Raw genomic sequence first — 15552 nt, 5'->3', positions numbered from 1 at the left:
ACTATATAGTTCTGATGTACTAACCATGGTGTTACTACAGTAACATGTCGTTAATAGTAGTTAATAGTACCCATGTTTAATTTTGTGGTTACTATGATTTTACTAGAAAAATACCATTGTGATACTATGGTTACTGTAGTAAAACATGGTTAATATTTGTGAGGTAGGGTTAGGGGTAAGGGTTGGTGTGGGGTGTCTGTGGGACTCCAAATAAACACAATAAAAATGCTACAGTGATGCCCATACACTGTATGTTAATATTTAAACAGGGGTGTAAGCATTGAATGCTATTTGCACTTAATGCAAAGAAGATGTTTTTTGTTGCTTTTTGCACTTAATGCAAATAGCCTCTGCCTAATAATAATATAATTACATTGAGAAAGACTAGATCATAATATCAAATTTGATAGGGGGATGCAGCCTGAGTTATGACAGCTCTGGAACAATGTAGCTCAGTAAAGAGAACATACTGTACCAAAAAGGAGTAATATTTTGCTTTGATTCTTATAATCACTGTTTTCTTTATATAAGTATAGCATTTCTCCTTTATAACTATATTGATCATGTGCTGAGCAACTGTCAAAATCTGAGTAAATGTTGCTCTAACTTGTTTATGAATAAAGATATTTAGTATGGTATAATTGCACCTGATCTTCCCTACCTTGCTCCAAAATGACCCTAAAAATCACACTTATTATGAAAATTTACTTCAGATCACTAGCAAAAAAAGTGATGTTTTTAAATTTTTCTTTCTATAATTGAGAAGGATATTTTATGTAAAAATCCCCCTTTGAGAGATTTCACTTGATCTGTTTATCAGATAAAGTGCCAGGCCTTGCCACTCAAGTTTAAATTTCAATATAAGTACACTCATGCTAAATTAAGGATTTTCTGGGTTTTGCCTGTTTTGATTGTCTTGGAATGGATTTGCTATTAGTGATCTTGTGCACTCACAGAATTAATAAAAATTGCTCCTGGTTAAAGCAACGCATCTCTATGGCATCTCTGGCTCTTTATTTCTGGTGGGGCACAAACAAATCGAGTTGCACATTCCTTGTAATTTCTTGTTAAGCAAAAATGCATTGAAAACATACACATTGATTGGTCTTCCACAAATGAAAAACAACTAACAACACTAAAACAAAAGCTCCGAAAAGCAGAGCCCTTGAATTGGGTACTCTGAATGAGCAGGGCATTGCTGTCTCATATGTTTGTGTCTCAGTGGTGAATTTAACAACATACAACAGTGAGTTTAATAACAACCAGTCTGCAAATTCACAATATTTAATAGGGAAAGAATGGCACATTTTTCTTATTTATTGGAAGGATTATAGAGAAAGAGAATTTAGACTTTTTGTAAACAACTGACCCTTTTGCACAGACTGTGATGACATGTTTCCACCTTATTTAGCAGCGTAAATCTAGCAATTTGTTCTGGAAAGTTGTGAAAGCTTAATAGTGGATTTTTTATCTTACAGTTGAGGCAAACGGGTAAGCAAAAATGGTATTTGCTGTGGTCTCCTATTCACCGCTATGCAAGTTTCCCTGCGATTGTTTACTTCTGCATTCCAAACCCATATATGTGAAAAGGGTCCATATCCCTTAAACATTAAAATCATTGTGTTTTTTACTTTCAAAGCAAAGTTAATCAAAACCTATTTGATAGCTGAGGATGTCAGCCAGTCCTTTTTAAGGAATGTATAGCTTGACCTTGAATTGAATACCCATGATTATTTTAATATAAATAAATTCATAGTATTAAGGTTGTTTAATTTTATTTTTTTGTGTTAATTGATGTTCATGTTACTTACAATGAAAGTGCTAAGATCTAATAATTACTATGAAAAATGTTTGGCCCAACACATCACTGTCTTTATCAGAAACACTTGGCCCACCCAGTCACAGTGAAGTAATGAGGAGAAAGCATGATAAATGCTTTTATTCCTAGAAGACCAGAAGAACTAACAATAAGAGCTAAATGTGGTCAAGTTCACTAAATATTGTGCTGTTGATGGCTGTGGCTGCACTGTAAAAAAGGAATTGTTGAGAAAAGTAAAAAAAAAATAAAATAAAAACAAGGCAACATGATTCAGTAAGATTCAGGAAGAAGTCTCAATAAATGTACTCAGTAAAATCGCTTTGTTTAGTCAGTTTGAATTTGTTTGTTCCCTAAATGCAAAATAATTTGTTCAGCTAATAAAGTCTAGTCTAGGCAACTGCAGATTTCTTGTTCAGTAACTTTTATTCCACGACAGTTTCATTCGTCTATATGGTTTTATATTACTTAAGTACAATAATTGCATCCGTCAATATGTAAGGCTATTCATGCAAAACTTTGTTACAGACACAGTTAGACCTCAACCCTTAACCTACAAACTTCAATACATGACAAACCTCATTAAGTAGAAAGATGAGCTCTGGACATCACCACACAACAATTTAACAAGCAGTGGCAACAAAAAACAACAACAACAACAGCATAAATAAGCCTATATAGCACTAACCGCATAATTTATTAATGTTGTAATGCATGCTGGGAACTCGCAAATCAGTAACATTGCTCAATATTAAATTGTTTGTACAGACAACTCTTGTAGGGCAACATTTGGGGGAATATTGTTGGTCTAACGTGTTTTTGCAGTAGATGTAAAGTAATTCACATTTCGTAGTATATGTGTCTCAAAGAAAGAAGACAGAAAGAAAGAAAGAAAGAAGATGAAAGAAAGATGAAAGACAAAAGATGAAAGAAAGACAGAAGACAGACAAAATGAAAGAAAGAAAACAGACAGAAGACAGACAGAAAGAAAGAAGACATAAAGAAAGATGAAAGAAAGAAAGAAAGAAAGATGACAAAGAAAGAAGATGAAAGAAATATAAAAGAAAGAAAGAAGACAAAGAAAGAAGACAGAAGACACAGAATGAAGGAAAGAAAACAGAAAGACAGAAGACAGAAAGAAAGAAAGAAAGACAAAGAAAGAAAGACGAAAGAAAGATGAAAGAAAGAAGACAGAGAGAAAGACATAAAGAAAGAAAGATGAAAGACAGAAGACAGACAAAATGAAAGAAAACAAAGACAGAAGACAGACAGAAAGAAAGAAGACATAAAGAAAGAAAGATGAAAGAAAGAAAGAAGACAAAGAAAGAAAGACTAAAGAAGACAGAAAGACATAAAGAAAGAAAGAAAGATGAAAGACAGAAGACAGACAAAATGAAAGAAAACAAAGACAGAAGACAGACAGAAAGAAAGAAGACATAAAGAAAGAAAGAAGATGAAAGAAAGATAAAAGACAGAAAGATGAAGACAGAGAAAGACATAAAGAAAGAAAGACGAAAGAAAGATGAAAGAAAGAAGAAGACAGAGAGAAAGACATAAAGAAAGAAAGAAAGAAAGAAAGATGAAAGAAAGACAGAAGACAGACAGAAAGAAAGAAGAAAGAAGACAGAAAGAAAGAAGAAAGAAAGAAGACAGAAGACAGACAGAATGAAAGAAAGAAGACATAAGAAAGAAAGAAAGAAAGAAAGAAAGAAAGAAAGAAAGAAAGAAAGAAAGAAAAAGAAAGAAAGAAAGAAAGAAAGTGGATATTTCCGTATGTGGCTCATTCGGCAGGTTTGAAAAACCTTTAATGTTTCACTCTGTTGTTGTTGGCATAGTGAGATAGTGGCAGGCTGCTGATCAACTGCAGCATACACACACAAGTGAGTCACTGAGTCTGCGCGTGGTAGGTTATCTGGGCACTTTATGGTAATGTGAAAACAAGTGTAAAGGTCCTCAGACATTTTTGTAGATGAAGCCAAGTTCATTCATTATTACGGAGACGCTGTGGCACACAGATGTATGTCAGTGCTCTTTGACCCAACGACATGGTTATTGCTATGACACACAAGAAAAAAATCGTTATTAATTAAACTTCTGAGAAGATATAAAACATATCACTGCACAGGACCATTTTAGCCGCTTCCGGGCGGAAACTTTCCGTACTGAGCCTTTGAATTGACCGTGTTCCAGCGTCTTCCCTGGACGGAATACACAATTTAGTATGATGTGCGTTTCACACCCAGCCGGTGCGTTTCCCAGCCTACCCGAGTACTCCACAAATGAGCTCGCGCTTGACGGCGAAGATGTGTCAGTGCGCGTTAACTTGGGAAATTATGAATTTGAGAAAATGAGAACCCGAATTGAGGAGTGATTGTACCACTTGCATTCATTACTCATGAACGGACCTCGGTGATTTTATTTCGACCGGACTTCTTGAATCCAAGGAAACATGGGGTTATCCCGAAATGAAACGATAATTTGGACGGAAGAGCACATGGACACGAACGACACGACCGAAACTTTTGGTCCGGAGGTAGTGGTTGTGCCCGTCATATTTGGATGTATATTTTTCTTGGGAATCATTGGGAACACTCTGGTGATTGTTGTCGTTGGGAAAATAAAGTCGAGGCGCTCGAGAAGTACCACTAACATTTTCATCCTCAACCTCAGTATAGCAGACTTATGTTTTCTCCTGTTTTGCGTCCCTTTTCAGGCCACCATATACTCCCTTCCCGAGTGGATCTTCGGGGCGTTTCTGTGTAAATTTGTGCACTATTTTGTCATGGTCAGCATGCTGGTGAGCATTTTCACGCTCGTGGCCATGTCCGTGGACAGGTACATTGCTGTTGTTCTCTCCAAAAAGTCCCCGTGCATTCGTAACCGGAGGAATGCGCTTATAGGCGTTTGTGTCATTTGGATGCTTTCCTTCGTCTTTGCCGTCCCGGTTGCGCAGCACCAAATTTTGACGGATCACCCCACGGCGCCCAACAGCTCGTTCTGTTGGGAGATATGGACCGAGCGGGTGGCAAAGCACACATATAAAGTAACCATTCTAGTGATGGGTTATCTGTTACCCCTGCTTTTGATCACATGCTGTTATGCCAAGGTAAGGATTCACCAGAGGTAAACTAATTTTAAGTGTTTCTTTGTACGAGCTGATTTATCCTTTAAAGTGAAAGTGTGATATTCAAAAGGCTTTTGGGAGTCTCCAAACGTCTAAAATTATTACTCAGTTTAAAAATGGAAGTTCTGCGTGCAATTATTCCAAAGGTTGGCGCCTGTGACTGTTTACTGCAGGTTGAGTTTCCCCTACATTATGCTGTTAAGGGTTGGGTTAACATGATTATCCCAATGGCCACAGTAATTCACCCAGGGCACAGTAGTGGTCATAATAAGGTTCGAACTTTTTTTAATCATTGCGTCATGCTCAAAAACAGTTTAAAGATGACAACAGGTGGTCATTCGTCCACACAGAGTTCATGGTGTAGTTCTGCAAGTAGCCTAGCGTCTGAGGTTCGAGATGGGAAAACCCTCTTATAAGTAGTAGCCAATAGCTCATGCAAACGTGACGTCACTGAGCGCTGAACAGATATTACTTTTCATTGACCTTATTCAGAGTAGCGCCCTCTTTAATTTTTGAACGGGAATGAAAACGAGGCGAGGGAAACACTTATAGTCTCTTCAATGTGTTGTTGTGTTGTTGATCGTTTAGCTGATAAAACTTTGAATAAAAATCTCTCCAAAATATTTCAGTAGACAAAAATCCAGAGAACAGTTTTGTTTGAGACATGTTTGAGTTGTGAATCTTAGATCATGTAATCTAGGACCTTTATTCAAGGGTTGCCAACTCTCAGGCTAAACTTTCAGAAGCATGTACAATGTAGAATGAAGTGGTTAAAAGTCTGAATAGCTCTATGCATTATGGAAAATTTTTTCCTCCTGTTGGAATGATTTCAGATATTTAACAAACTGACCACATATGCCTTAAGATATTTCAAGAGATGGCTTGCTGTAAATTATTAAGAGCCTGATTAAAGGAAAACAACATTTCATTAGGAAACAAACATTTTCACTAGAAGCACAGTCCCAATTTAGTGAAGTGTCTACCCATGGGTACAGTAAGAATATTATAACTAGTCCAATAAAAATAAGGTGTTATTTAAATTGCACCTTAGTAAAAATTGTGTCAAATTCAAAAGGTTCCAGATGCTTAGGTGACCAATATTTTCAATGTTAACATGAAATGCAATTAAGTAATCATTTTAATTAATAATTGCAATTATGTAACCAACCATGTTTGAGCGTGTCGATGACCGTGTACCTAACACCCGTTTCACATCGCAAGCCTGATCGACGTGTGAGCAGAGCATATTTTTTCAGTAGGGGTTCAATCTCTCACTGGCTGGTAAGAGCTGCCACTGGCGGATCACGGGACCTGCCACCAGATACTGGCAGATGGGGAGACGACAGTGGCAGCTCACAAGACCTGCCAGTCCGTACTGACAGAAGGCAGCCAACTGGTGGCAGGAGCTGCCACTGACGGATCACATGACCTGCCACCAACCACTGGCAGTTGGGGAGACGACAGTGGCAGCTCACAAAACCTGCCAGTCCATACTGGCAGGAGTCAGCCAGCTGGTGGCAGGTCATGTGACCAGCCACTTCGGCAAATGGCTGGAACCATTGACAACTGTCAAATTTATGAGGATTTTGAATTCTTAAATCTATTTACAAAGCTCCGAATTTTGCTCCCGTCCTTCTACTGTCACTCTACAAGGAATTTTAATCATTTATTCTCATGGATCTAATCTTATGTATTAACAACGTTTTATGGAACTTACTTGCCATTAAAGCAGTCGAATGACTGTGAGCTGATGAATTACAGTAGGCTAAGAGCAATAGAAAACTATTTCTCTTAGCCTACTGGTTGGTTAAGTTCAGTCAGCCACTATTGCTTTAAATTACTTTTTCAGAATTTTGCATTCCTCTTTCCGCTCTCACTAAAAGGAATTACATTAATCTGTTCCTATGGATATATTCTTATTGATTAAAGCCTCTTTAAGGAATTTATTTGCTATATGAGCTGTCTAATGTCCATGATCTCAACTGATAGGAAACATCCGCTTGCACTGGTCAGTCAGTTCAGCCCGTTTTTTTTTTTTTTTTTTTTTTCAGTATTCCTTCCATTATAACCCCCAAAGAATAATATAAATTTGTTCAATCTACTCTTATGCATTAAAGCCGTCCTGTCTGGATTTATTTGTCATTAAAGCTGTCTAGTGACAGTGATCCCAACTGGCATACATTTTCTGCTCTTGCTGATTAGTCACAGTTCAGCCCACGGCTATTGCATTTAATACAACAACTGATTTTTGCGCTCTTCCTTCCACTATCATTCACAAGGAACAAAATTAATTTCTTCATCTATTTAAGCTATTAACGGTTTTTACTTGCCATTAAAGCAGTGGAATAGCCTACCTGATCCCAACTGGAAAAAGTGGTGCCTTTCGATGTATGATCAAAGATGTGGGAGGTAAATTAAAAATGTACTGGAACTGTATACACCTGAAGCCTTGCAATGTGAAGTATTTTACTGTACTACCCCGTGAAGGATTTCATCTTTGTCTATCTTTGTCCATAACGAAGTTCTTCATACTTTTGTTACCGAACCACTTCATCCCAATCCAGGTCTTCACTGTCATAGGTGAGTGATAAATTATATTTATTATTATTATTATTATTATTGTTGTTGGTGGTGCAAGATGGGCTGGTTAGAGTATTTCTGTAACTGCTGATCTCCTGGGATTTTCACGCACAATAGTCTCTAGAATTTACTCAGAATGGTGCCAAAAACACAAAACATCCAGTGAGCAGCAGTATTGTGGATTGAAATGCCTTGTTAATGAGAGAGGTCAAAAGAGAATGGCCAGACTGGTTTGAACTGACAAAGTCCATGGTATCTCAGATAACCGCTCTGTACAATTGTGGTGAGAAGAATAGCATGCGGGTTGGTGCTGTTTTGACAGCACGAGGGGGACCTACACAATATTAGGCAGGTAGTTTTAATGTTGTGTCTGATCGGTATATGAGTATTATGGTTCTCAAATCGAACATTTATGATGTCAAAAACATTTAATCTTTCTAATATATAATAAGTGATGGTATTTTTTCTCTCTCTCTTGTTTGAAGATAACCATCCTGATTTTCAGAAAGATGGAGGGGTTGCAAAGATTCCAGGCAGAGATGGCCTTTGCAACCTCAGGATTGTTGGAATAGTACTTGTAATAGCCACAAGAACCACTATCACAACTGTAATACCAACATAGTCATTTTACAATGAACTTATAAATAACGTTCTTAGTAATGCAAGAATTTATTGTATAATATACACTCTTAGAAGAAATGATTCTATTTAGAACCCAAAGGAGTTCTGTCCTTTGCTTCATATTTGGAACCTCTGAAAGGTTCTACATGGACCAATTTTCCAAACTGGTTCAAACTCAGGGTTGGAAACATTTTAACATTTTCATGTTTTTTCCCCCATAATTTGTCATTATACAAACAGTATATTATGTTCATCAAAATCAAAATACAAATTTTCTCTGTCAAATACATAGATTTGATCATACTGATTTGAAAGTGATTTATGAAATCATACATTATCATAAAATGTTAGTTACCAATTTCACTTTATTTTGACAAAACACTAAGTGTTTCGCTAGTGACTGCAGTGTATACATTTATAATATTTGGTAATCGGCAAATCAATCATCAAGCTAAAATTATGATCAATGATGATGAAATAGAAAGAGTGTATGAAAATAAATGTCTGGGCGTGATAACTGATCATAAATTATGTTGGAAACCACATATAAATAATGTAAAAACAAAAATGTCTAAAACCATTGCAATATTATAGAAAACTAAAGATATCTTGAATCAGAAGTCACTATACAGTATATACTGTATTGCTCTCTCATAGTTCCATACATTACTGTGTGGAGGTATGGGGAAACACATGCAAAACTAACACTAATCCAATTTTCAGGCTACAGAATAGAGCTATAAGAATTGTAAATCGATCAGATTATTAGGAACCAACCAACGCACTATTTATTAAATAACATGCCTTAAAATGTTGTGATCTAGTTGATCTTAAAACTGCACAGATATTGTACAAAGCACAAAATAATTTATTTCCTATGTGTATTCAGAGGTTTAGAGAGAGCCAATATGAATTTAGGGGAATATGTATGTTTAAAAAAAAAACAAGGGTAAGGACAAATATAAAAACAAACTGTCAAAGGAACTTATGGAATAGTTGCAACAAGGAATTAAGAATGTGTAGTTCACTTTGTAAAAAAAAAAAAAAGTAAAAATAAGGTGGTAAACAAATATATAACTGAGGTATGATAATTATTGTGTATGAAATATTTGGAACTGTTTTGTTTTGTTTTTGTATAATCTAAATATAATGGTGAAAGTGATGCCTATTAGGATATGTTATGTAAAAAGGGTAGGCATAATAAGCTAAAGCTTCAGCCTACACCATTTAGGTCAATATTCTTTGTTTTCCTTTTAAATTTAATACTTTATTGTTAGCTAGTTATTTCTATGTGCATTCATTTTGGAAAATTGTTAATAAGGACCTAAATATACGAATAAAAAAAAAAATAATAAAAAAATGTTTGGATAAATATATGCCATTCTCTTTAACTGAAATCAAAAATAAATTTAAAAAAAATAAACGACACAATGAAAAAAAAATATATTATTTAAAGTTGATTTAGTGGTTGGAAAATAGAAAGTACCTTATAATTATGTTTTGTATATTTTAGCTTATTATTTCAATCAATGCCTTGGGTTTAAATGGATCATAACATATTCATATCCAATATCTGATTTCTTTCTTTTTTTTCTTTGTCTTTTTACTTCTTAACACTTGTATTTTATTTTATTTATTTATTTATTTTGGTTTAGTTTTTGTTTTACAGCAATTCAACGTTTAAATGATTATGTAAAATAAATAATTCATATAAATACAACAACACAAAAACTCATTTTGAATAGTCTGTATTTACAATAATAAAATCAATAAATAACGATTCATAATGCAATAGTTATAAGAATCAATAAATCCAAAGGTTTGTCATGAGAAGCTATATAGAAGAGCTTAAGCCTACATTCTTAAAAAAACAAAAAAAAATGTTTGCACTCTAATCTCTGTCTTGACTACTTTTCTAACACAATTGAAACTTTGTATTGCATAACCTTTCATGTTACTGTCCCCTTAAGATGAATCGCTTATGTTGTATATCTTTCCTCATTTTGTAAGTCGCTTTGGTTAAAAGCATAATTTATATATAATAAATAAATTAAAAAATCTTATGTAATTAGTAGCCTCATATTACGCCTATTTATTTATATAAAAATCACAATGATTAAATAATTTAGCAATAACCATGTTATATTTCATAAAATAAAAGATATATGAAAAACTAGAAAAATATTTAATAATAAATTATTATGATTATTATCTTTATTATTAATATTGTTATTATTAATACGCAAACATAAAACATTATATTGGCTTTGACTAACCATCACGATGATTAGACAGCTTTAAAAGCAAATAAAAGCAGTAAAGTCTTAAAGGCATAAGAATAGATCCAGAAGCACTCATTGAAATCATTCTTTGGGACTGATAATGGAATGAGATTGCAAAAATCAGGGTTGTTGAACGCAATAGCGGCTGGCTACATTGACTAACCTGGGCCTCGTTTCCCAAAAGCATCATAAGCCTAAGTAGAAGGTAGAAACGATCGTGCGAATCTTAGAATTACGGCCCGTTTCCCAAAGTCATTGGAACTTACAGTAAGTAGTAGCCTACTTACTACATCTACGAGCGATCTGGAGTTATTGTAGAGTGCTTAAGAGCATGGTAAGGACATAGACTTTATGCTGACACTTGCAGGACAATTGCAGTTAATACATTTACATTTATTCATTTGGCAGACCCATCATCCAAAGCGACTTACAAAAGAGGAATACATTATAAGCAAATCATCTTAAGGAGACTAGTAGGAAAAGTGCCATATTACAATACATTTATTTTGAGATTCTTAAACTTTATGCTTTATGATAATTTCATTTTATGTTTTAATTTATATTTAAATTAACATAATTGTTTAGGTCTACTTATCACATAAATACGCCTGTGGGTCAATTTTTATGAACTAACATATAATTATGCAATTTATAATAAAGTACTTAAATTAAATGAAATAAAAATAAACAATTAATGAATTATCAAATAAGTAGGCCTAAATCAGTTAAACACACGGATTTGTGTGCATGACTACGTTGGTACAAAGTGGCCACTTGATTTATTAGAAATTAAATTCTAGAGAGCCAGAGAATGCTCTTATGAATTAAGATCCATTATTGGGAAATTTGGAACTCAGCACAACCAGAAATTTTTGGCAAGCTGGGATCACGGTCATTAATGAATGAATGTTATTCTCGGAAAGTGATAAAGGAAGAAATATTGCAAAAACGTTGTGCAAAAAAAAAAAAAAAAAAAAAGTGGTTATTAAATGCAATCGCGCCAGGCTGAACTGACTAACCATTACCATCCGAAATTTTCTGTCAGTTGGGATCATGGTCATTAGACAGCTTTCATTGCAAATAAATACAGAAAAATGCCTTAAATGCATAAGAATAGATCCATACGAACAAACTGATATTATTTTGAAGGAGTGATAATGTCAGGAATATTGTACAAATAGCAGCGGGCTGAACTGACTAACTAGTAGCCTACGATCGGACATTTTCTGTCAGTTGGGATCATGGTCATTAGACAGCTTTTGTAACAAAGAAATACATTTAAAAAGCCTTTAATGCATAAGTATAGAGCCATACGAACAAAATGATATTATTCTTTGGGAGAGAATCTGTAAGGAATATTGCAAAAATTGTGGTTATTAAACACAATCGCGGCAGGCCGAACTTGCCGACCAGTGCAAGCCGATGTTTCTGACCAGTTGAGATCACGGTCATTAGACAGCTCTTCAGACAAATAAATTCCATAAAAGCTTTGTAAATAGATTTAAGAGATTAAAAATCCTCATAACTCTGACAGTTGTCAATGGTTCCAGCCATTTGAGGAAGTGGATGGTCAAGTGCCTCCTGCCAGTACGGACTGCCAGGTCTTGTGAGCTGCCACTGTTGTATCCCCATCTGCCAGTGGCTGGTGGCAGGTCACGTGATCAGCCAGTGGTGACTCCTGCCAGCCAGCTAAAGATTGAATCACTTCTCTATTTTTTTTCAGGGTCCATAATAACAGATTAGAGCATCCACATCGGAAGCGTCAGCAGCACGTCAGAGCTTCGCGTGAGCTCCGAGTCTTAAAGTGACCAAATTTAAGATATATTGTCTCCCCCCCCCCCACCAATGGAAACTTGTAAATGCTTAACTTGCAAGCAACACCCCCCCCCCCCCCATATCCATACTTTAGTCATTGCTTCTATGTTCTCTCTTGAAGAAGATTGAATGTGTAACCTCTAGTTTAAGGTTGGATGAATATTAGTGTACACAATGGCATTCATGTGGCATTTTCTTTGAATTTCAGGTATTGTATCACCTTCATAAAAAGATGAAAAATATGTCCAAGAAGTCTGAACGTTCAAAGCGAAAGGTAAGAGAATTTTTTTTTCTTCGATGTGTTTTCATCTCCCGGCCTTGAGACCAAATTACGTAGTAATTTAATCATATGAGATTACCACAGTAAATTTGATGACATTTGGTTGGTTTGGAACAATTTGTTCCAAAAATCTGTTCAAGGATATGGTAGTTTGTGGAGCATACTGTACCAGACCGTCAGTCTTTAACCTTGATGTTTGAGGTATTTGACAGCTCCTTTAAAAAAATACGACATAATTTAAAAAAAAAACTTGCTTGCATTTAATGTGGTTATGGTGATCCAAAATCTGTTACTCCTCACCAAAAAAATCTAAATTCAAACAGTTGTGTGACTGGTGTGTCATCTTTCAAGCAGATTAATGTACAGTATGACAATATGTTGTGTTAAGCCTTAAATGAAGATAACTGTTTGACAAAATTTAAATACTGTCAAAGTTCATTCTCGTGCTTGTCAGAAAAAAACATTACACATCTCTCATGAGCATCAACAGTGCACATTCTGAGCATTTCATAGTCATATTGACTTTCAAATGAGATATTTAAATGCAGAAAGTAGTCGATTTTCATCAAGCAATGCATTTCAGAAGCCATTAAATACACTTACGTCTGTGGCTTTAGATCCTCACTTACTGTAAGTTCATGTTCCATAATAACAGATACTCTTGAGAATGTCCTCTGTAACCAATGGCGACCAAGGCACCTTTTTTGCACTGAATCTGAAGCAGAGTGGTAAGGTGTGGTGGTGGCTGAAGTCACAAGGCAATTATAATGATGCCTTTATTTGTTGATGAACATCAAATCATTTTTACATATGTGGTAATTCTTACTTAAATTACCTCTAATGCAAGAAAGATCACTGTTAGATCACAAACCTGAAGTTACAAGCCTAGAACTGCAAACCTTAGATATGTATCTATAGCAACTAATCACTAATCTTGAATCTTTTCATAACAAAGAAAATATTGTTTCATAACACTGACTGGTGGGCTTTCATGTCAGCCAACTATATAAATTTCATAGAAGATGAAAAGGAATTATGGGTGTCTCGAAAGAGAATGCATTGTGTTAGGCTGTCAAGGACAACGTTTATTCCAAATTCCAAAATGTACTTATACGACTACATAACAGAGCTACAGTATGTAAGTTAATTCCTGGAAAATGCAGTAAGAGTGTCTCAGAGTACAGGGTTTGGGCCAAGCATTTGTTAAAGAGACAAATTTTCTCAAACTTTCACTAGAATTTATTGCAATTTTCTTCCTTGATTGTACTACAGTACTGATGAAACAGCATGTGTGGAATACATGGATGATGTTCTCCACCACTAAACATTATATGTCTGGGAAAGATTTCCTGTTAAAAGAAACCTAATTTGTTAATATTAGCTCTTCTAAAGGACAACATCCAGAAAGAAAAGATGGGTGTTCCCAGAGTTCAGCCAAAATGTTGAAAGCCTATTAAATTTTCTTTTGTTGATTAGCCAAAAATAAATAAATAAACATTCATAAATCCTGTAGCTTTGTCACACAATGTTTGCTAGATGTAATTTGGACTATAGGCAGATGTTAGAAATTTCTGGAGAACATGGCATTGTTTTGTTATCACCCAATAAACGATCATAATGATATGTCCCTAGCGACTTTTTGCCTGTGCCACCAAAACGTCCTCATTTGTCCATTGCCTGCATCACCATAACTTCACCCTTTATTCGTATTGTAAATGTCACTCTGATGATTCAACTAATTTTGGAGGATTTCAATTCTCTACCCAAGGCAACATTTAAAAATGAAATGAACTGAAAATGATGTCATCATTTACTCATTCTTTATTTATTTATTGCTTATTTGCTCATTGTTTTGTTTGGTGTGGGACACAAAGGGCGTTTTCAGAATGTCAGATTTGCGGCTTCAAAAATGAGAAAAGCACCATAAAAATTATCATAAATCCGGATCTTCCGATGCCTTGTGATGGATTTGTGTGAGGATAAGATCCATATTTAAGCTGTTACAACAGTTTTGACGTCAGTGATGTCAAGTGCCATTCGCTCTTATGTGTCTTATGACCAATTGAGGCATTCTAATGTTTGGATCAGGGGCTATTCTAGGATTGCAGTATTAGGGGGGCTCAGCACCCAATGACTATATAAGATGTGCACATTTAAGTAATGTATTCCTGTAACGATGTCTGGCAATGACAGGCAGATGAAGATGATGATGATGATGTGAAGGACCCAAGTGCAGCTTGGCGTGGCGTGGCGTGGCGTGGCGTGGCTTGGCAACCAATGATACATTAACAATACCTGACCAAGACACAATGGAAAACATGAGGCTTAAGTACATGGACATGGGAAACATCAACCAATGAACAGACAGAACTATAAACAAGATAACAAGACAATGACATAACAGAACTAATAACAAGACTATGAACCAATAGGAACAAGACACATGAACATGAGAGAAACAGGATAAATCACATGACTTGACATAGAAACAGGAAATAACATGACGTGGAACTACTTTTCAAAATAAAAGACAAACACAAAACGTGAACATGAACACATCTAGACGTGACAATTCCATTTGGGGTGGGCGATATAAGCAAAATTCTATAACACGGTATGAGTCATTTTATATCACGTGCGATCACTTTTCTCTCCTTTTTGCGGAAGATGTCGGTAGGAAAGCTTGATGGCTCAGCAACAGTAAATAGGTGTGTTCATTTTGAACGGTGCCTTGCCTAACTGATCGGCGAGATTTGCCGGTTGCAGTCAAGGAAGGATTTGAAAAGAGAGCCATCAAGCCAGACACTTTTGTGCTTCCCGTCGTGTGCTGAACTTAAATCAGTCACAGAAGACTGCGTGATGATTGCTTTCTTTATTGCAGGCGAAGTGAAATTCAGATAGACAGAGGTTTGAATTTTATATAATAACCTATAACATTATTCATTTGAAAAGGTTATGTGCTGCTTAATACAGTGCCTGCTGTGTTTACAAGAAGAAAGTCCATTAAAAGCCTATATTATTTTAATACCAATAA

At 35.4% G+C, this 15552-nt stretch overlaps 1 protein-coding gene across 1 annotated transcript in view; it reads left to right on the top strand.

The window, feature by feature from the left end:
- Positions 1-4259: 4259 nt before the first annotated feature.
- The window catches only part of galr1b (galanin receptor 1b), a 75477-nt gene continuing 64184 nt past the window's right edge, over positions 4260-15552 (top strand). Inside the window, exons 1-2 of the mRNA XM_051655432.1 lie at positions 4260-4922; positions 12447-12512. Of these exons, the coding sequence (XP_051511392.1) occupies positions 4266-4922; positions 12447-12512 (723 nt within the window). The 5' untranslated portion in view covers positions 4260-4265. The remainder of the gene's footprint in view (positions 4923-12446; positions 12513-15552) is intronic.

The sequence above is a fragment of the Myxocyprinus asiaticus genome, chromosome 2 (genome assembly GCF_019703515.2).
Source record: "Myxocyprinus asiaticus isolate MX2 ecotype Aquarium Trade chromosome 2, UBuf_Myxa_2, whole genome shotgun sequence".
NCBI classification, from domain to species: domain Eukaryota; kingdom Metazoa; phylum Chordata; class Actinopteri; order Cypriniformes; family Catostomidae; genus Myxocyprinus; species Myxocyprinus asiaticus.
This window is presented reverse-complemented; position numbering and strand designations above follow the sequence as displayed.